Here is a 21,874-nt window from a genome sequence, read left to right on the forward strand (position 1 = left end):
AATTGATTGAGAGGTTCTTATTGGACTTCGCCTCTGAGGGCTTGGCTTCATTTGCACGGCTGCTCTCTAATGTGCAGCGGGTTGCTCGGCAGTATGGGATTTATCATGCCTCGCTTTGTTGGCGACGTCGACATGCAGCAGAGGGCTTATTGGCTTTTGTCCATTCGTTGCTCGTGGATACCCCAGATGATGATTTTCTGCAGTCACTGGAGAGGCGTTTGGCCCATCTTATTCAAGTGTTTTAGTTGAAATCTTATCAGCAGGCCAAGCTGCATAACTTGACTTACACATTGCAAGATAGTGCCTGCCAGTCTCATAAGTTCTTTCACGCCTTGCATGCTTCTCCTGCTCGCGAAAATATGACTAGACTCCAGGATTCGGAAGGTCGCATGGTCACTGATCCGCAGACCATTGTCAATATGTGCAGAAATTATTTTATGGAACTTCTTGGTTCTTCTCCCTCGCCTTCTAGCCAAGTTACGCATGCCCGCTTGGTCTTCTATCATCTGGTCTGCCAGCAGGTTCCACTTGATATGCAAGCCACTTTGGAGGTGGATATTTGCGAGGAGGAGGTTATGGATGTTTTGTTGCACCTGCCTAAGGATAAAAGTCCTGGTTGGGATGGTCTCACCAATGAATTCTTTGAGAACTCGGCCACGCAGCTAGTGAAGCCATTGGCGGTCATGTTTCAGTAGGTTTGGGAAACAGGGGTCATGCCTTCCTCATGGAAAGAAGGCCTTATCAAACTGGTTCCAAAGGTCCCTTCGCTGTCAATGCTGCAACACTGGAGACCAATTTCTTTGATGGGCTCGATGTATAAAATCTTCTCCAAAGTGCTGGCGAATCAGCTTCACAAGCATCTTCCAGCTATTGTGCATCCTCTCCAATATGGTTTCATTAAGGGCCGCAACATTCTGCATAATATCTTAAATGTGCAAATGGCTATTGACTATGCGCGGCACTCCAGTCAGGAAGTGGTATTGATTCAATTGGACTTGGAAAAGGCATTTGACTATGTGGACTGGTCTTTCATTGTAGATCTCATGTCTGCTATGGGTTTTGGTACTCGGATGTCTCGATTGATCTACACCATTAGTGCTGCGGCTTCTTCAAGAGTTATGCTCAATGGTGGGGTTCCAGAGCCATTTGTCCTTGCACGCTTGGTCAGACAGGGTTGCCCTTTGAGTCCTCTCTTCTTTGCCCTAGCGACTCACTCGGTCCTTTCAATGTTATCCTCAATGGCGGCTTCTGCTCAGCTGGCAGGATTGTCTCTTTCTTTGGGGCAGCACTTCATTAGCCAATCTTTGGCTGATGACACCTTTATGATTTTGCGGGCGGACAGGGACAACATTCGAAAGGCATTAGATGTTTGGACGCTCTTTGGTCAGGCCTCTGGTCTTCGCATCAATGCCTTTAAATCAGCCATACTCAGTTGAACGGAGCCTGATTTACAGTCATTAGGCTGGCAGGGCCAGGTGGTTTCGCGTGGCTCCATTGTCAGGTATCTTGGATACCCATTGGGGGTGGATGTACGGCCAAAAGACCTACTGGAGTGGATTTCACAAAAACTGGCGGCGAAGTTTATGTATTGGAAGTCGCAAGCGTGGCCATTCCATGTCCGCCTCAAAGTGGCTCAGACAATTATGCTACCAATGCTAACGTATTTCCTGCCATTGTTGCCGTGGATGCCTACTACTTTGAAGGCTCTCACTCATCCCATTCGTTTCATGCTATGGAAGAAGGATTCACTGCAGGCAAGTATTTCGTGGATTTCATGGTCACATACATGTACCCCTAAACGCATGGGTGGTGGAGCTATTTTGGATGCAGAAACTCATATGCTGGCTCTTCGTTGGTCTCTTTTTCGTGCCATGTGTGTGGATCATCACCCGTGGACCATCATAGCCCGTTATTTTCTTGAGGACAACGGGCTACGCCATGGTAATACACGACTTCGGGCCTCTTGGTGGCATGTCCTTAATGCTGACGCTCCATTTTCCTGTCCCTCTTCCTCTCTGTTATTGCACTTGGTCGGCTCTTGGAAAGTGGTGCTCCAAAAGGCCCGTTGGCATCCAGTGGGGGACCGCTTTTGCAGACTAACTCCTTTCAGCTGGAATTGTTGGTAGTATCGAGATTACTTTCATGGGAAGACAAACATCAGCTCAAACCGAGATTTAACCGCATGGCCCGTTTAGGTGTGACTTCGATTGCGGATGCTACCCTTGCCACTCGCACTGTTCTTGCATCGTTTCGGACTGCTAGGAGACTTTTCAGGATCCCGCGCGGATACCGTGGTTTATGGGAACAGCTTTTGTCGGAGCTTCAGGGTAGGCAACCCTTTCCTGCCCTTGCTGTGGATTGTCCTTGGCAGGACTGGGACTTTGCAGGCCGGTTGAGTCTGGAAAAGGCCTCTACTAATCAGGTGTATCATCTTCTCATTCAAGATCACCAATGACTGGGTGTGAAAGCTAATACTGTTTGGGGACTGCGGAAATCGCAGCCATGGTGGCAGGCAACGTTGATGGAGGGCTGGTTGAATAAGGCACCTTTCAAATGCAAGGTCTTTCTTTGGCGGATAATGATTGGTGGTCTTCCTCTTGCCTCAGCCCTTTCCAAGCGTAGAATCTCGAATGGCAATTGTTTCTTCTGTACCACAACTGCGGAATCGGCCCGACATCGTTTTCTTTCTTGCCCGCTCGCAGAGAGAGAGAGAAGGACCTGTGTTGTTTCTGCCTTCCGTGAGCTCCTAGCTCTGCATCTAACCTGTACAAGTGGTGATACAATATGGCTGGTTTGGATATGGCCTTTATTGACCAAACGGCGGCAGCCCTTGGTCCGGATTCTGATACAGAGGAACCATAGGATATGGTTCCTTGTACAGAGGAGATTGCCCTTGGTCCTAACTTCGAGCCTGCGGGCAAACGCACCAAGGATACTTCGGAAGAGACAATGGATCATCAGGAACGTTCTTATGCTCAGGTTTCTTCTGATTCTGTGGATTCTTAGGATGTTGAGTGGGAGCATTTGTCATGGTGGAAGGCAACTGTGATGGACAGCTGGCTGAACAAGATACCTTTCAAATGCAAGGTCTTTCTTTGGAGAGTGATGATTGGTGGTCTTCCTCTTGGTTCAGCCCTTTCCAAGCGTCGAATCTCCAATGGCAATTGTTTCTTTTGCACCACCAGTGTGGAATCGGCCCGTCATCAATTTATTTCTTGCCCTCTCGCTAAGAAAATCTGGTCACTCTTGTCAGCAGTTTGGCACGCAGTGGTTGGTTTCTTGCTAAGCCCTTTTGATTGGGTTTTTGTACGGCCCAAATTTCCCACACCGGCACAGTCGTATATGAAGATCTTGTTTCACTTTCTTAGATACTGGGGCTGTTGGCACAATTGGACCATTTGGAATGCTTTTCTTTTTGATTCAGCCTCTAATGTTCAGGGACATATTGCGAGGCTTAAAGGTCTCTTGCATTGGCAGATAGATCTCATTCGGCACTCTGACTTACTCCCTCAGGAGGACTTACTTCCCTGGCATATGGCAATTTCCTCTGCGTCTTTGCCATGACTTTTGTAACTCTTTTGTTGTTTAGTACTTTATAAATATAACATCCATTACGAAAGAGAGAGAGAGAGAGAGAGAGAGAGAGAGAGAGAGAGAGAGAGAGAGAGAGATATATTAATGTCTACATAAGGCCAATGTGGCCTATGAGACAAAATCTAGAGTATGGCATTTGAAGAACAACTTTGCTTGGCGATGTGTCTGAGTGCCTAGCTCCACTTTCCTCTGTAGGTGAGCTCGAGTGACTTTACATTCATTATCATACCAGCTATTTTGGGGAGCAGTAGATCGTGTGGGTCTGGTGGGATGGATCTATATCTGCCAGTCTCAATCTCTAGCTGATGTGAGGAGGTGCGCAACTGGCCAATAGTACATCTGATCCCATGGGAAAGGTGGGTGTCCATGTATCTTGGGCGAACAATAAATCCATCATCTGTAGTATGAAGGAAATGCACGCGGTAGAAAGCCATCTTTGTCCCTAGCTCTTGCCCTGGCATCAACCATGTCCATCTGATATCCAACTCGGTAAAATCCATCCTGATGATCTTGCGGATCTCTGACCTGCCTAGATCAAGAGAGGGTGTATCAAGGGAGTACCGGAAGGGGGGTAACTTGTCCATGCTAAAGCCATGCAACTCAAACCAAGCCGACATCTGTGCATACTAACATGAAGTATCACCTTCTCTGGCAAGTTGTCTAGAGGACTCAAGGGCCAACTGTGCATATCTGTGTCTGGGTAAGTCCCATGGGCTATGTATGTATGCGACCGATTAGGTGAGGGCCTCTACCACAATCGGTGTAGCTGCTAGCTTGGCATTGATGATCTCATGTGGCATTGAGGCCTTACATCTGATCATCCTGGATATCATGGACACTAGGGGTTTCTCCATCGACCTCCATCCGTCATAAGTGCGCCTTGATCTGCTATGGTGGTCAAGACTAGGCCCCCATATTTGTACTCGATAAAGTAGTGTGGATGTGACCAATGTATCAAAGAGCCATAGCTTGGTGTGGGGTTCTTGGAATTGCACCTGTGAGGACATCCTCTCCAAACCACCTAGTGTTGGACTGAAAGAAAGAGAGAGAGAAGAACACGGGGACTGTGCCCCCGTCTGGCCCCTACTGTCGCCCCGGCTTGTGCGCCCTGCCCCTGCCGTCGCCTAGACCTGCGGTTGCCTAGTCCTGCCGTTGCCTCGACGTGCGCGTCCTGCCCCTGCCGTCCCCTAGACCAACGTGCCCTGTCAGAGCGCACTGTGGACGCCTAGAGATTGCCCGCCTGTTCCACCCGTGTTCGCCTGTGCCCACCTGATCCTGCTCGCTTGACAACTGCCCGCCTGAGCCGCCTGTGGTCGTTTCCTTTGTGTCAGCGTGCAGCGCCTTGTTGCCCCGTCGACGCCTGAAGATTGAACGTCTTTCGTTTGCAGAAATAGGTACCTTTCGTTTGCTGCCCTGTTAGTCATCTGCACGACGTCTGCCTGTGGGTGCCTGCCCTGTGCATCATGTTGGGCCGCGACAGAGACAGGGAGCCCTTACCTAGCAGCACGTGACTGCAACCCTGCGCAGATCAGAGAGCTGATCTGCTCCTGTACACACACACACACACACACACACACACACACAGAGTTATATTAACATCTACAACAGGCCAAGTTGGCCTATGAGACCAAAATGTTGCATGTAAATGTCTGGGAGATTTCAAAAGTCCCAGTGAAGCTAACATTTATGCTATGTTGAACTAAACTAAATTGAGTAGGTACAAAATGATATTTGGACTAGATACAATCTAGAGGTACTCCCAGTGCGGTGTGGAACTGCTCTTGGGGTGTTCATCCTAAGATGTCCCACATGGGTCGGTCTAGCATGGAGAGGCTAAAGCGGCGGGGAAGGGCCCTCCGATGGCGGCGTAGTATCCCTTGTATCTTTGATCAGTGTCTTCTGCGGGGACAGGGGTCGGTGAGGCGTGGGCGCCGGGCTTTACCTCTCGCTGTGGCTATTTCTAAGGTGGCCCCCGGGGGCCGGTTGGGCTGGTGGGGGCTCGGTGGTGGGGAGGGTAGCAGGTATTTGGTAGAAGTCATTGAGTGTGCGTTGGTTGGTGGCTCCTTGTCTTTGCGCCATGGTTCGTAGGAGGTGGTCTCTGTGGCGTCGTATTTCTAGTAGAAAGAGCCCCAGGCATCTCTGGTCTTTGAATTCCATCACCTTGGAGAGTGGTCCGAATCCTTCACTGAATAGGCAGTGGAAGCGTCCCCGGATTTCGTAGTACACTGGGCATCTACAGATATAGTGTTCCTCTGTCTCTAGCTCGAGATGGCAGAGCTGATAGATTCGGTCTTCTGGGGGGAGGGGGTTGGCCCCGTATCTGCCCGTTTCGACCTGTAGTTGGTGTGAGGATGTGCGGATCTGTCCGATGGCACTTCTGACCCCGTGAGACAGGTGTGTATCCATGTAGCTTGGGCGGGTGATGAAGCTGTCCGGGGAGATATGCAGGAAGTGTTCTCAGTAGAAAGCCTTCTTGGTTCCTAGTTCCGACGTGGGGGTCACCCATGTCCTGGCGGTGTTTGTCTGGATGATATCCATTCTGGTGATGCGATTTACCTCCTCTCGGTTGAGCTCTAGGTGTGGGCAGTCTAGGCTGTATTGTAGTGGGGGGAGGTGGTCCATGTGCACGCCATGGAGCCGTAGCCAGGTCCCTGTTTGGGCATACCAGCATTCAGTGTCCCCTTGTGTTTCTAGCTGTTTGGATGACTTCAGGGCGAGTTTGGGGTACCCGTGCCGAGGCAGGTCCCATATTCGGCGCAAGAAGGTCACGGTCTAGAAGAGGGTCTCAGCCACGAGGGGCGGTGCCCCTAGCTCTGCGAGGATGATCTCGTGTGGTACGGAGGGCTTGCTTCGGATCATCCGTGAGATCATAAGTATTAAGGGTCTCTCCATCTGCTCCCATCCCTCATAGGTGGCCTCCTCCTTAGGCAGTGGCTGATCCTGTGGGGCCCTCCGCGTGTGGTAGAGATTGGATCCCCATATGGGAGCCCCGTACAGGAGGGCTGGTGTGACCAAGGTGTCAAAAAGCCAGAGCTTTGTCCGGGGTTCCTGGAACTGTATGCGGGCACATTGGTTCTCCATTGACTCGAGGGTTGCATAGCCTCGGGTTAGTCTATCTTCTGTTGCTTTTCTCAGGGTAAATCTCTGTCCAGAGAATGTAATTTCCAGATAGACATATCTTTGGACCACGTCCACGGTTTCTCCGCCGTATGTGAAGGGGGATACCGACCGTTGGGGCCATTGGGCTGACGTGTTGAACACCATGACCTTGGTTTTCCCCAGGTTCACAGTTAGGTCTTTGTCTTGGCAGAAGGCCTGTAGTGTGTCCAGTTGGCGCTGTAGCCCTTCGGGTGTGCTAGAGATGAGGACTATGTCGTCCGCATATAGTAAGATAGGTATCAGTGTCCCTCCCAGGCTCGATCCCTCCTCGCCCAATCTATCTATGTACTCTGAGATCTCATCAATGTAGAGGCCAAATAGGGTGGGCGAGAGTGGGCATCCCTGCTTGACTCCGATGGTGCTGGTGATCTCCTTTGACACCCCTCCCGGTGCTTGAACTCGGCTTGTTACCGATTCGTATAGTGCCAGTATCCCCCATCGTATTTTCGGTTGTAGAGAGAGAGAGAGAGAGAGAGAGAGAGATGGAAATACCCAAATCCGGAGTTCTTGGGGGCATGTTCTTAATGTGGATTCTCGGTTATCCAGTCCTTCTTCATCTTTGCTTGCCCATTTGGTATGTTTCTGGAGACTGGTCCTCCGGAAGGCTCAGTGGCATCCAGCGGAGGATTGCTTGGCTACTAATTCTTTTGAATTGGAATTGTTGGCAGTCTCGCGGTTACTTTCGTGGGAAGGTAAACATGAGCTTTGACCAAAATTCAACTGCATGGCACGTTTGGGCTTAACATCAGTCGCAGATGCCACCCTTGCCAGTCGCAATGTGTTGATATCCTTTCGTACAGCCAGGAGGCTTTTGAGGATCCCTCGTCTTTACAGGCAGTTATGGGAACAGCTTTTGATGGTGCTCCAGAGCAGACAACCCTTTCCTGCCCTTGCTTCGGATCGTCCCTGACAGGACTGGGACTTTGCAAGCACGCTGCATTTAGATAAGGCTTCAGCTAACCAGGTGTATCATCTTCTGATTAAAGATCATCAATGGCTGGTTACTAAAGCTAATACTCTATGGGGATTGCATAAATCCCAGTCATGGTGGAGGGCAACTGTGATGGAGGGCTGGTTGAACAAGACACCCTTCAAATATAAGGTCTTTCTTTGGAGGGTGATGATTGGTGGTCTTCCGCTTGCTTCGGCTCTTTCCAAGCGTCGAATCTCCAACAGCAACTGTTTCTTTTGCACCACCAGTGTGAAATCTGCTTGTCATCGATTTATTTCTTGCCCCATCGCTAAGAAAATATGGTCATTCTTTTTAGCCGTTTGGCGAGCGGTGGTTGGTTTCTCGCTATGCCCGTTTGATTGGGTTTTTGTGCAGCCCAAATACCCCACACCGACACAGCCACATATGAAGATCGTGTTTCACTTTCTTCGATATTGGGGCTGTTGGCATAACTGGACCATTCGGAATGCTTTTCTTTTTGATTCCGCCTATAATGTTCAGCGGCATATTGCTAGGCTTAAGGGTCTCTTGTATTGGCAGATGGATCTTCTCCGGCACTTTGATATGCTCTCTCGGGAGGACTTACGTCCCTGGCATATGGCAATTTCCTCTGCGTCTTTGCCATGACTTTGTAACACTTAGGCCGCTTGGTTATTGTAGAGAGACAGTGTGTTCTATACACACGATGGGGTAGAGCCATCGTATATCTTGTAATCATGTAAACTTGTACTTTACACATGATTGGGTAGAGCCATTGTAGAGAGAGAGAGAGAGAGAGAGAGAGAGAGAGAGAGAGAGAGAGAGGAGACCAATTTCGTTGATGGGCGTGATGTATAAAATCTTTTCCAAAGTGCTGGCAAATCGGCTTCACAAGCACCTTCCAGCTCTTGTGCACCCTCTCCAATATGGTTTCATTAAGGGACACAACATTTTGCATAATATCTTGAATGTGCAAATGGCTATTGATTATGCGAGGCACTCCAATCAGCAAGTGGTCTTGATTCAACTGGACCTGGAAAAGGCTTTTGACTGTGTGGACTGGTCTTTCCTTGCAGATCTTATGTCTGCTATGGGCTTTGGTAACCGCATGTCCCAATTGATCTACACCATTAGTACTGAGGCTTCTTCAAGAGTTATGCTTAATGGTGGGGTCACAGAGCCATTTCTCCTTGCACGCTCGCTCAGACAGGGCTGCCCTTTGAGTCCTCTCTTCTTTGCCTTGGTGACTCACCCGGTCCTTTCAATGTTATCCTCCATGGCGGCTTCTGCCCAGCTGGCAGGGTTATCTCTTCCTTTGGGGCAGCACTTCATTAGCCAATCTTTGGCTGATGACTCCTTTATGATTTTGCAGGCGGACAGGGATAACATTCACAAGGCATTAGATGTTTGCACGCTCTTTGGTCAAGCTTCTGGTCTTCGCATCAATGCCTTCAAGTCAGCCATTCTCAGTTGCACGGAGCCTGATTTAGAGTCATTAGGCTGGCAGGGCCAGGTGGTTTCCCGTGGCTCAATTGTCAGGCATCTTGGATACCCATTGGGGGTGGATGTACGGCCAAAGGACCTGCTGGAGTGGATTTCACACAAACTGGCCGCGAAATTTATGTATTGGAAGTCGCAAGCCTGGCCGTTCCATGTCCGCCTCAAAGTGGCTCAGACAATTATGCTACCAATGCTGACGTATTTCCTGCCATTACTGCCATGGACGCCCAGTACTTTGAAGGCTCTCACTCATCCCATTCGTTTCATGCTATGGAAGAAAGATTCACTGCGGGCAGGCATTTCCTGGATTTCATGGTCACATGCATGTACCCCCAAGCGCATGGGTGGTGGAGCTATCTTGGATGCAGAAACTCATATGCTGGCTCTTCGCTGGTCTCTGTTTCGTGCCATGTGTGTGGATCATCACCCGTGGACCATCATAGCCCGTTATTTTCTTGAGGACAGCGGCCTCGGCCAGGGTAATGTCAGAAGTGGAGCAGCGGTGGAAGCATAAACATGTGCTGAAATAAACTGCTGAAACACAAGACAAAAAGAGAAAAGAAAGAACACGATACAGATGAGAACTCAGATGTATGCACGGGAAATGGAATCCATATATCTGAACACGAGACAGTCGCATACAACAGTGAGTCACTGGCTGCGTGGGCATTGGCACTGGCTCCTCTCTCCACAGAGTCTGCAGATGGTGAAGATGAAGTTACTGACTGAGGAGGAGCCAGTGAGTATAAATAGTCTGAAAAAGTGGGGAGCAATAATGCTGGTCGGACAGCATTTAATGCTGGCCGACTGGTGCATAAAATGCCCCAATGGCATAAAATGCCACACCAGAAAAATACCTAAAATACCTAATAAAAATGCCCAACCCAGATCAAGCTCAGACTTACACATGAGCTGACAAATACTCTGCTAACACCCTCTCTCAGATCATGAGTGATTTGATACAATACAATAGTACAATGAAAAGGGATCAGAAACTATACAACAGAGAACCACCAAGTAGAACCATGGATACCCAAGCAGTGGGTGATCAAGCCACCACCAAGGTGCCTCGGAGAGAACCTGATGTCGATCATACCAAACACCTGAAAATAGAGAAGATCATAGCATGTCTCTGTGTCCATCATCAATGTCTCGCAGTAGCATACAAGACCATCCTGTCAAAAATGCCTCTGAACATAGGTGACCATGGATTCCCCGCCTTTGGCCAGACCGCCAAAGTGTCCCCTCATGTGAGCTCCAAACAAAAGCCTCCCGCTCTCTGTCAGATAACCAGCTCAGCATGAACCTGGATGTCAATCCCAGCTCCAAGATTTGATTCCACCAGACTGAAGTCGATGCGTCAGGGACGTCCCTCTCTGGAACCTGTGCACCTGTATAAAAATATAGATGAGGCGTGGCTGCCCCATCTGAACACCCGCTCACACTCCCTTTCTGGCACAAGAGAGTCGTGAGGGATGACCTCATCACCACCACTAGAAAGCAGCCGAGTAAGGGGCCACCAAGCCCTTCCCGTGATCCAAAGAAGAAGATCCCTTCCACGCCTTGGACTGCACCTTGGTCGGAGGATCGGAGTCGAAGTCTGATGAAGGAGAGGACGCATCGGTAGAGTCAGCATCCCGCTTCGTCTTCTGCTCCTTCTTCCTGGAAGCCGCTAACTTCTTGCAGTCCTTCCGCAAATGTCCCTTCTTGCCACAGTGGTAACACTGGGCCTTCGACTTCTTCTTCCCGTCACCCCTCTCTGAAGCTACATAAGCACGGGCATCGTCCGAGTCCCATGTGAGCACCGCTTCCTCATGGTTATCCTCATCAAAGTCTTCAGGAAGAGGAAAAGGACGGAGAGGTCGAGCAATAGCTCCACAGACGATGTACCATAGCCGCTTCTACACAAACCAAGCTTTCATGACAGCACTCCATGTGAGATAATCAGGTCCATGTAACTTATCATCAGTGGAAGTGCACGGAGCAGCCATATGGAGAGGATAAGAAGAGAAGTAGAGAAGAGATGTAATTTAGAGAGGAAACACAGCCAAAACACGAGCACAGACTATAGAAAAAGAGAGTTCACATGCAATATAACCCAAAACTGCTGCAGAAAATTAAAAAATCAGTCAAAAACTGCCAAAAACAGCAAAAATGGCCTGAAGTAACAGTCACCCAGCCAAGAGAGATACTGAATCAGCAACGCTGTCGCCAGCAGCTGCAGATGAAAAACGCAGGCAGCAGAGGGTGCGGAGGTAGCAGGCGATGGCAAAACTGCAAAAAACGTAGGCTGAAAACAGCCCCAAAACAGGTCGCCTGGCTGCGACAGCAGTCGTCTGATCAGCAGGGGTACAAAACAGTCCTGGAATCAGCAAGAAAACACAGCAGAAACACAAATCCTGAAAACTGATACCATGTCAGAAGTGGAGCAGCGGTGGAAGCATAAACATGTGCTGAAATAAACTGCTGAAACACAAGACAAAAAGAGAAAAGAAAGAACACGATACAGATGAGAACTCGGATGTATGCACGGGAAATGGAATCCATATATCTGAACACGAGACAGTCGCATACAACAGTGAGTCACTGGCTGCGTGGGCACTGGCACTGGCTCCTCTCTCCACAGAGTCTGCAGATGGTGAAGATGAAGTTACTGACTGAGGAGGAGCCACTGAGTATAAATAGGCTGAAAAAGTGGGGAGCAATAATGCTGGTCGGACAGCATTTAATGCTGGCCGACTGGTGCATAAAATGCCCCAATGGCATAAAATGCCACACCAGAAAAATACCTAAAATACCTAATAAAAATGCCCAACCCAGATCAAGCTCAGACTCACACATGAGCTGACAAATACTCTGCTAACAGGTAACACACGGCTTCGAGCCTCATGGTGGCATGTCCTTAATGCTGACGCTCGATTTTCCAGTCCCTCTTCCTCTTTGTTACTGCACTTGGTCGGCTCTTGGAAAGTGGTGCTCCAAAAGGCCTGTTGGCATCTTGTAGGGGACCGCGTGCAGACAAATTTTTTTCAGCTGGAATTGTTGGCGGTATCCAGATTACTTTCATGGGAAGATAAACATCAGCTTAGACCAAGATTTAACCGCATGGCCCGTTTGGGTGTGACTTCGATTGCGGATGCTACCCTTGCTACTCGCAATGTCCTTGCATCATTTCGGACTGCTAGGAGACTTTTCAGGATCCCGCGCGGATACCGTGATTTATGGGAGAAGCTTTCCTCGGAACTTCAGGGTAGGCAACCCTTTCCTGCCCTGGCTATGGATTGCCCTTGGCAGGATTGGGACCTTGCAGGTCGGTTGAGTCTGGAAAAGGCCTCTACTAATCAGGTGTATCATCTTCTCATTAAAGATCACCAATGGTTGGGTGTGAAAGTTAATACTGTTTGGGGCCTGCGGAAATCACTGTCATGGTGGCAGGCAACGCTGATGGAGGGATGGCAGAACAAGACGCCTTTCAAATGCAAGGTCTTTCTGTGGCGGGTAATGATTGGTGGTCTTCCTCTTGCCTCGGCCCTTTCCAAGCGTCGAATCTCGAATGGCACTTGCTTCTTCTGCACCACTTCGGCGGAATCGGCCCGATATCGTTTTCTTTCTTGCCCGCTCGCCAAGAATATCTGGTCACTCTTGTCACAAATCTGGCACGCGGTGGTGGGGTCCTCACTGACTCCTTTCGATTGGGTTTTTGTTCGCCCGAAGTATCCCACACCGCCATCGTTACATATGAAGATCTTATTCCATTTTTTCAGATACTGGGGATGCTGGCACATTTGGACCACCCGAAATGCTTTTCTCTTTGATTCGGCTTCTAATGTACCGCGACATATTGCAAGGCTTAAAGGGCTCTTGCATTGGCAGCTAGATCTCATCAGGCACTCTGACTTGCTCTCTCGGGAGGATTTGTATTCCTGGCATTTGGCAATTGCCTCTGGGTCCTTGCCATGATTGGTGTAACCTTTTAGTACCCTAGTCTGGGGATTTCCCACACGTTGGCCTACGGCCCTCGTGTCTCTTGTACTCGTGTAATCATGTAATCTTGTACTTTTTTCGTAATTAATACAATTACCTTTTACGGAAAAGAGAGAGAGAGAGAGAGAGAGAGAGAGAGAGAGAGAGAGAGAGAGAGAGAGAGAGAGAGCAAGTGAGTGAGAAACAGAGAGAGAGGACAGAAGCATGGCTGGGTTGGATGTGGCTTTTATAGACCAGACGGTGGCAGCTCTTGGTGCGGATTCTGATACAGAGGAACCGGAGGATATGGTTCCTTGCACAGAGGAGATGCCTCCCGGTTCTGACCTTCCACATGCAGGCAAACACTCCAAGCATACTTCCGAAGGGACAATGGATCATCAGGAACGTTCCTATGTGCAGGTTGCCTCTGATTCGGTGGAGTCATAGGAGATTGATTGGGAGCACTTGCTGTAAAACGCCCTGAATAACGTAGTATGCTTAACAATTATGATATTCGCTTGTTTTCGAGATTTAATATAAAAGAGAATGAACACTTAAAGCTGAAAATGAAAATTACTCACAAAATTACAGCCATGAAAATGTAAAAGTAATGGAGACAAGATTGAGGGTTGAAGATGGGCAACCCCCCTCCGAAGGAATGTATTTCTGCTCAAACCAAGTCCCTTAGGGAAGAGCTCTGTTACAATCAACCTGAGAGTGAGAATAAGTAATTCTCACTCTCACAAGATCGTGCAAAGATGTACAAACACACATGCATTATCTATTATGCAATGATAAGAACTGATTTCTTTACAGTATGCGAGAAGAAAAAGGGAAAATCAGCCTTCTCCATCGTTGAACAGTAGTACATGGATAGGGCTTGCTTCTTGTTGCTAAAATGGAAGAAAGAGCTTGAAAAGGAGATGCTGTAATGAATTTACAGGCTTGCTGTCCTGTAAAACAGCAGTGATAGAAGAGGGAATATGGAGGAATTTGATAATGGAGAAGTAGGGGATGATGATGGGGATGGATGGGGCCAGTTTCTGGCTATCTGTGGGTGCTGTACATGAGTTTACAGCAAAGAAAAATGATGCTGAATGAAGAAAAACGAGCTCTTATTTATAGGAGAGGGAAGAGCCATCTGCCAAAGATTGACCCACAAGCTGGTAACCGCCGGGAAGAGTCAAGCCAACTATCTGACCTTGAGTTGCCAACTTATCCAATAATGAGAGCATGGGGTGAGTTACCAAAGCAAACAGCAAAGGGTTGAGAGGGCAGCCTTGCCGAAGAGACCGAGATAAGGCAATTTCTCCGTAATCCCTCCATTAAAAGTAATACGGGCCACAACACCCTGACTGATAGTATCAACTAGAGAAATCATACGGGGTTCAAACCCCATTGTAGACATTAATTGCCGCAAGAAAGACCAGTTGACATGATCAAAAGCCTTCTCAATATCCAGCTGAAGCATAACAACTTGCTGGCCAGAAGCTTTGGCATAGTCAATTCCGAGCTGAACATTCAAAATGTTGTGCATTATATTCTGACCTTTAATAAAGCCGTATTGACGTGGATGAATGAGGTGTGGAAAAACATTTTGCAATCGGTTGGCAATAATTTTGGAGAAGATTTTATATAACGATCCCATAATAGAATGGATCTCCATTGTTTCAAAGAGGTCGAGAGGGAACCTTGGGCAACAACCTGATGACAACAATCTTCCAATCCGTAGGCATCATACTAGAGTTCCACACCTACTGACATAAGCAAGTTAATGGGTCCTTAAGCAGTTGCACATGGGCTGAAAATAGCTCATTAGGAAGCCCCTCCCAGCGCAGACTTTTCCTTCGAGGCAAGTGAGACAGCACTTCTGCCACTTCATCTTCAGAAATATCAGCCTCCATCAGATTCACCCATTCTGGTTTGACTTGATTACTAACCAGGTCACAAATATATGTTCGAGCAGAGAGAACAACATTGGAAAGAATCTCTTGCGGACCCAACAGGGCCCTATAAAAGTCAACAGTCATCTGAATAATAGAGTAGGGTCGGTCACCAAATCACCTTGTGCATCCTTTAAGCACACAATATTTTCCCGGGCATATTTCTGATGCAGACGAGCAAAAAAATGATGAGTTTGACAGTTGTTATTGTGTAAAGCTTTAGCTTTGGCCAACAGTTTGCATTTTGCATATTCCTCTTCTTGACAAGATTGGATCGTGCCTTTCAGCCATTCAATGCATGTGAGCAAGTCATCATTGGAATCCCTAGTCTAACACAGAGACAAGGAATGGGCTAATAAGGATTGAGCATGCTGCAATTTAGCTCGAAATGAGGAAGCATGCTGAATACCATTTTGTCGGGATAATGCTCGCGCATTATCCCTAAAAACCACCCATGCTTCCATCCCTATAGATAGGACCCTCAAGCTAAAAGATACTATCGGTTGTTGAATGCCTTCCATAAACTGATTTTGCTGCAAAAAAGATTGATTAAACCGAAGAGGCAAATGGACAAGAAGAAGATACTTAATTGCATGAACAGGTTTATGGCTCATTTTCAAGACCAAAGGGTAATGATTTGACAAAACATGTTGTTTTTTCACACGCATATCGATGATTGCAGGAAGAAAAGAATCACTTTGGCAGATATACATCCTATCCAGTCTAGCCCAAGTGTTTGGATGCTGGAAAGAACGATATGTGTATCCAGCTTGTGATGGATACATCTAGGACCACATGTCATGTTTCAAAGATGCCGTTGCAAGAGCATCCCAAGCTTGTCTCTCAGGACCATCCATAACCGAATGCGGAGAGGTCGGCTGATCTGCAGATACACATGCATAAAAATCACCCATAACAAAGCCTTGACGAGCCATGGCAAGGCAGTGTAGGTCTTCCCAAAGCTGACGACGTTCCCTCGCATTAGAAGGAGCATACATGCCTACAATCCACAAAACCTCACCCTCATAAATTATTTCAAGAATCAAAAATCGGCCTCGAGGGTCTTAAGAGACCAACGATGGATGTAGGGAGGATTTGACTGCCAACATAACTCCCGATCTGTGTGGAGGACGACCACTAAAGAAAGTTGCATAATCCTTCTATACATATGAAGATCCAGCCAAAGCGTGCTCTTTATGCTCCACAACAGAGAAAACATCCCATTTTCCAGCTAGCACCACTTTCCACAACCGGCATTGCTTTTGCCTCGAAGAAATACCTTTCATATTCCACAAAGCAATTTTCATAATGAATCACAAATGAAAAAAACTATTAAACCGCGGCTTTCCCTTTCCCTTTTACATCAATAGCCTTGGCAGCTTGGAATCTCCCCATTTCACCTCAAATAAAATCAACAAGATCTGCCCTCTGCAAGCCGGCAATGGAAGCATGGGAAGGGAAGTCTTGTTGCTGGGAGCGAAACACATCCCTAGGAGGCACAAGCCTCCCACACGCATTGAAGCGCAAAGCAGAATCAAAAGGCCTTTTATCTTCTAATGTTGGAGCATGCGAAGATTGATTTTATCCTCCTCCTCCTCCTCCTCCTCCTCCTCCTCCTTCTCATCATCATCATCCCTCTGATGTGAACCAAGAGAACTTGAGCTAGGAACATCAATAGTTTTTGCCCCCTTTGTGACAATGAGGCTACAATGTCCTCTTCCTTCTCTTGTATTTGCTGCAATGCAAGCAATCTATCATCATCCTTCTCCTTATTGAGCATGTCCAATGTAACCTTCGTTTTTTCATAGCCTTTTTCCTTCGTTTTGTTGATGAGATGAAGGTTTGTATGAATGTATGCAAGCAGTGCTGTACGTTTTGGAAGCAACTTATTCCTTCTCTTTGTTTGAACGAGTCAAAATGTGCTCCAATCTCTCTTACAAGGGGAGACACAAGACTCTTTTGAAAGTATTGTTACAGCCAATTGTTGCAATTTGGGTGCACATGACCCAAATCTCTCCCACCATTTAACACCCTAATGCATTCTTTTCTCATCTCTTGCAAGTGGCCAAGAAAATGCACATGATTCCAACTTGTACATGTCAAGCTTGTCACATGTTACACCCTACATATCAACATCATATTTTGTATACCTTTCTATTATTGTCATCCATTCTTCATGCACCTCCTTGTCACTAATAAGATTCTTGGCTCTCCAAATAGGATGCAAAACAAAGGTTGCAGCATGGAAATGTTAGTGCATTATATCCCATCTATCCACACAAAGTCCTTTGATGTCGTGCACCTTAGAATGAATCACTCCCTTCAAGGAATCCATTTTCTCTATCATTTGATCACTCAACTCATACAAAAGCCCATAGTGGCGCCTTCTCTATCAGCAAGAAGAAGGATTTAAAGAATGGGTGCATAAATTTTCACAATCATTTTAGCATCATTTCATAAACTTGCTTCCAAAACAATCTCAACTACTTCCATTCTCTTCACTATATGGGAAGCTTTCTTTCTTGCCCAAGCATAACTAACAATCATATGATGCAAGCCATCGCAGTATCCCTCATCCAACAAGTTCACTAACATGATAAACATGTAAGCAAAGCACGTAGTCGTGGCTTCAATAATTCTTTCTAACTGAATTGGTGATACAATGCCAATATTGTATGCTTATGCATAACAAATATGATAACTTTATTTGCTTTAACTAGCATAGGGGCAATCCAAGAAAGCTTCCCAATACCTTCTAAAAGAAGATCCAAGCAATGGCATGCACATATAGTAAAACAGATGTTAGGCCACTCCTGCTCAATCAAATCACCAGCCCTCACACAATTAGTTGCATTATCTATACATACCTGCACTATATAATCTGGCCCAATATCAAGGATCACATCTTTTAAGATGCTAAAGATGAACTCCCCAAACTTGTATTCTCCACTTGTATCAACAACTTTTAAAAAGCTGAACCATAAATGGATGTAGCCATAACATTTATAACAGGTCTGCATCTTGCATCTAACCATCCATACAACTTTGGTTTTCCAAAATGGGATATCTTGTGCATAAAAGAAGCGATGAACAAGAATGTCTACCTCCGTTCAGGCTTGCAAATCCCATGCTTTTGCCAAAGCACCTTCTGTTTTGGCCAGTCTCTTTTTTTAACGCACATGCTATTGAGAGCTTGCGAGCTGCCCAACAATAACACTTGCATCTACATTGCCAGAGCCATTGACAGGAGAAGCATCTCCCAAATCTAACATATTGCATCAATGTTTGTTGTGGAGTCTTTCACTCCAACATCCACATGCAATTTGCAACATACACATGCAAGAACTAATTATGCCTCTTGTGAAGGCGTGGATCAATTGGGCATGGGTGACAGGCTTTGCACCTCTATAACTGTGTTTGGGTTGGTCCCTTGTTGCCAGAAGATTTTTTGTCTATACTGCGATAGCATGTGACAAGTTAAATATTAAATTCTTCAAGGGTATGCATGCGGGATAGTTAAGTGCATGATTCGCTAGTTATTTTCTCATTGTTGTGACTTGCTAGTGCATGAAAAGACAGATGTTGAGCATACCATGGTCAAGATTATGTGGAAGATCGGAGTTAAGAGACACAAGCCAGAAAGAGGAAGTTTGTGTGTAGATTGCCCAAATTAAGGAAGTAAGTGACTTGTTTAAGACTTGTGGAGAGATGGGATATAATGCACTGACATTGCCATACTGCAACCTTTGTTTTGCATCCTATTTGGAGAGCCAAGAATCTTGTTTAGTGATAAGGAGGTGCATGAAGGATGGATGACAATAATAGAAAGGTATACAAAATATGATGTCGATATGTAGGGTGTAACATGTGACGAGCTTGACATGTACAAGTTGGAATCATGTGCATTTTCTCGGCCACTTGCAAGAGATGAGAAAAGAATGCATCAGGGTGTTAAATGGTGGGAGAGATTTGGGCCATGTGCACCCAAATTGCAACAATTGGCTGTAACAATACTTTCAAAAGAGTCTTGTGTCTCCCCTTGTAAGAGAGATTGGAGCACATTTTGACTTGTTCAAACAAAGAGAAGGAATAAGTTGCTTCCAAAACATACAGCACAGCTTGTATACATTCATACAAACCTTCATCTCATCAACAAAATGAAGGAAAAAGGCTATGAAAAAACGAAGGTTACATTGGACATGCTCAATAAGGAGAAGGATGATGATAGATTGCTTGCATTGCAGCAAATACGAGAGAGGGAAGAGGACATTGTAGCCTCATTGTCACAAAGGGGGCAAAAACTATTGATGTTCCTAGCTCAAGTTCTCTTGGTTTACATCAGAGGGATGATGATGATGAGGAGGAGAAAGATTGCACTCTCGAGAATGATGAATATGATGAGTTGATTGGTTGGCAGCGACTAGTTGTTGCTAGCTGGTTCATTGATGTCCAATATCCATAGGCTATAGGCTATAGCCTTGTTATAGATTAGTCATGACTCACTATAGTTTACTTTTGATTGTTTCTTTTGAGTTTTCAGTCTAGTATGCAGTTGGCATGCCTCTAGTGTCTATGACTATCTTGTAGGTTGTTGGCTTGATGTGATTTTCTTCTATATCGACTTAGAGCCTCACACTCCAATATTCTAATTTGAGTTGTGCATTGTTCTCTGGACATATCTTTTATTTTGAAATCAGCACACGCTATGTATTATGATTTATAGTTGTTTTGAAGATGCCTGTAAGCTTAATACTTTTCTCATAATTTGTTGAAAATATGGTTAAAAATTAGGGTTACGTATGATTCAGGTCGAGGGTCTGAATCATACTCGTTCCGTACCTTCATACGCATTTGTGTTTGGCGTTTGATTCAGGTATGAAGAAATTATGTGTGCAACCTGATTTGCAGCACCTGAAGTTGAGTTTTGGCTGGTAATAGCCTACACAGCTTGTGTTTTGCCTACTGTATATTTGTTTTTCCTGGCACACCCACCTCGGGTGTCATTTCTAGTCCTTGGTGGCATTTGCTGCTGTTAGCATTTAGGCAGTAGGTTTCCCTGATGTTTTGGTCCTGCTGCAGCAATGCTTTAGCCCTAATCAAGCTGTGGCCGCTGCTTTGTGGAGCCTGGTGGAATGCCTTTACGACGTGTTACCTGTTTGTTCGCATTGGCAGATGCTGGTTTCTCAGCACCAAAGGCTTTTGTGAACTGCAGACAGCCACCTGGAGCAGCCAGAGATATCTCTGCATTTTGGGTGGGTAGCCATCTGTAGGAGTTTGGTACTTCTATATTTTGGTGGACAGCCGCCTGCTGCAGCCTAAATTTTTGAACTTTGTGTATACAACATATGAGGTCTTTGTTGGAGTTTCCAATGATGACATCTATTTTTGCCGAAGCATCTTCTATTTCTTCTTCCAGGCCATCCATTTGACCATGCTAAGTGAGCCTGCTTCTCTTTGGTTGCACTAGCAGTGCATGTCCCTATTCTCTCCAACCTTTGAGAGGTCCATAGGTTGGATGGAACCAACTATTCCATCGTGATAATAAAGGCCTGATCCAATTTGGACATCTATGATATGCTGGGTTTTGTAAGAAGGTCTATTTCTTGTGCTAGACATACACTTGATGATGGTGAATCCATGCATAAGGATGGCTTGTGGGACTAGAGCAATGTTAGAGCCTTGACATTTTTCTTTCTAAATTGTATTGACATTGGAGCTTACTATTGCTAGCTAGATTTGGACGAGATTTTCAAGTCTCAACATGGCCATTTCATGTCTTCCACCTTCCTAAGATGACCTTTTGCCTTAAGATGAAGGAATTGGTTTATCATTAGATGCACTATGGTACACTTAAGAGCTTAGACTTTAATCCACATGTCTACTATCTCTTCCTGTTTCGAATCTAGTCTTTTGTTATATAAGTCAAGACTCAAGATATCTTTAATCCTTCAACCATAATAACCAAGGACTTTTTGAAAGTCTCTGCTGACTCTATGGTTGTCCAGCTTGAGGATTTCTTTCCAGCTTAATTTCAAGAGAAGAGCCATCATTGTGACCTGTCAAGTTATTGTACATGTTCTACCTTAGTCAAAACCTAATGATTTTAATCTTTGATGTCAACAGGTATTTGTGTTAAGAGATTATGCAAGAGACACACTCTCACTACGTTGGCGTGCTTGGATGACTAATTATTATCTGGACCGTTACTTCAAAAACAGAACCTTCTATCAGATTCAATCTCAATCACTCATTGACAATCCTGATCAACGAATAGTGGATGACTTGAACTCTTTCACTGGAACAGCCCTCTCTTTTGCATTGGCACTATTCAATGCAACCATTGATCTTATATCTTTTAGTGGGATCCTCTTTGGAATATACCCACCGCTGTTTCTTGTTCTAGTTATCTATTCGATTGGAGGTACAGCTATCAGCATTGCACTTGGCAAGGTAGGAACAAAGTTCAAGTGGGCTCAGTGCATGCATTTCGTACAGTGTCTTTGATACTGCTGAGTAAATAATTTTCATATGTTGGCATTCTTTTAAAACATTGGAATGGGATGGTGCTTTTCAGGATCTAGTCAGTCTCAACTTTCTACAAGAAAAGAAGGAAGCAGATTTTAGGTATGGGTTGGTACGTGTAAGAGAAAATGCAGAGTCCATTGCTTTCTATAGCGGGGAGAAAAATGAAGTGCAGCTGCTCCTTGACCGTTTCAAATTGTCATTTGAAAACTTCAGTGTATGTTTTTACTCGAGTCAGAAATATTTTTTTAAAAATTTTCTA

The 21,874-nt window shown here is 46.0% G+C and overlaps 1 protein-coding gene and 1 pseudogene across 1 annotated transcript in view; one reads left to right on the top strand and one right to left on the bottom strand.

The window, feature by feature from the left end:
* ABCD2 (ABC transporter family protein) overlaps window positions 1–21,874 on the top strand; it is a 147,523-nt gene that overhangs the window by 68,683 nt on the left and 56,966 nt on the right. Inside the window, exons 4-5 of the mRNA XM_087665385.1 lie at window positions 21,214–21,540; window positions 21,665–21,829. Of these exons, the coding sequence (XP_087521511.1) occupies window positions 21,214–21,540; window positions 21,665–21,829 (492 nt within the window). The remainder of the gene's footprint in view (window positions 1–21,213; window positions 21,541–21,664; window positions 21,830–21,874) is intronic.
* On the bottom strand, window positions 16,644–18,121 carry LOC148014987 (uncharacterized; annotated as a pseudogene).

The sequence above is a fragment of the Lygodium microphyllum genome, chromosome 24, assembly GCF_053477565.2.
Source record: "Lygodium microphyllum isolate KBCC chromosome 24, Lygodium_microphyllum_v1.1.10, whole genome shotgun sequence".
Lineage (NCBI taxonomy): Eukaryota > Viridiplantae > Streptophyta > Polypodiopsida > Schizaeales > Lygodiaceae > Lygodium > Lygodium microphyllum.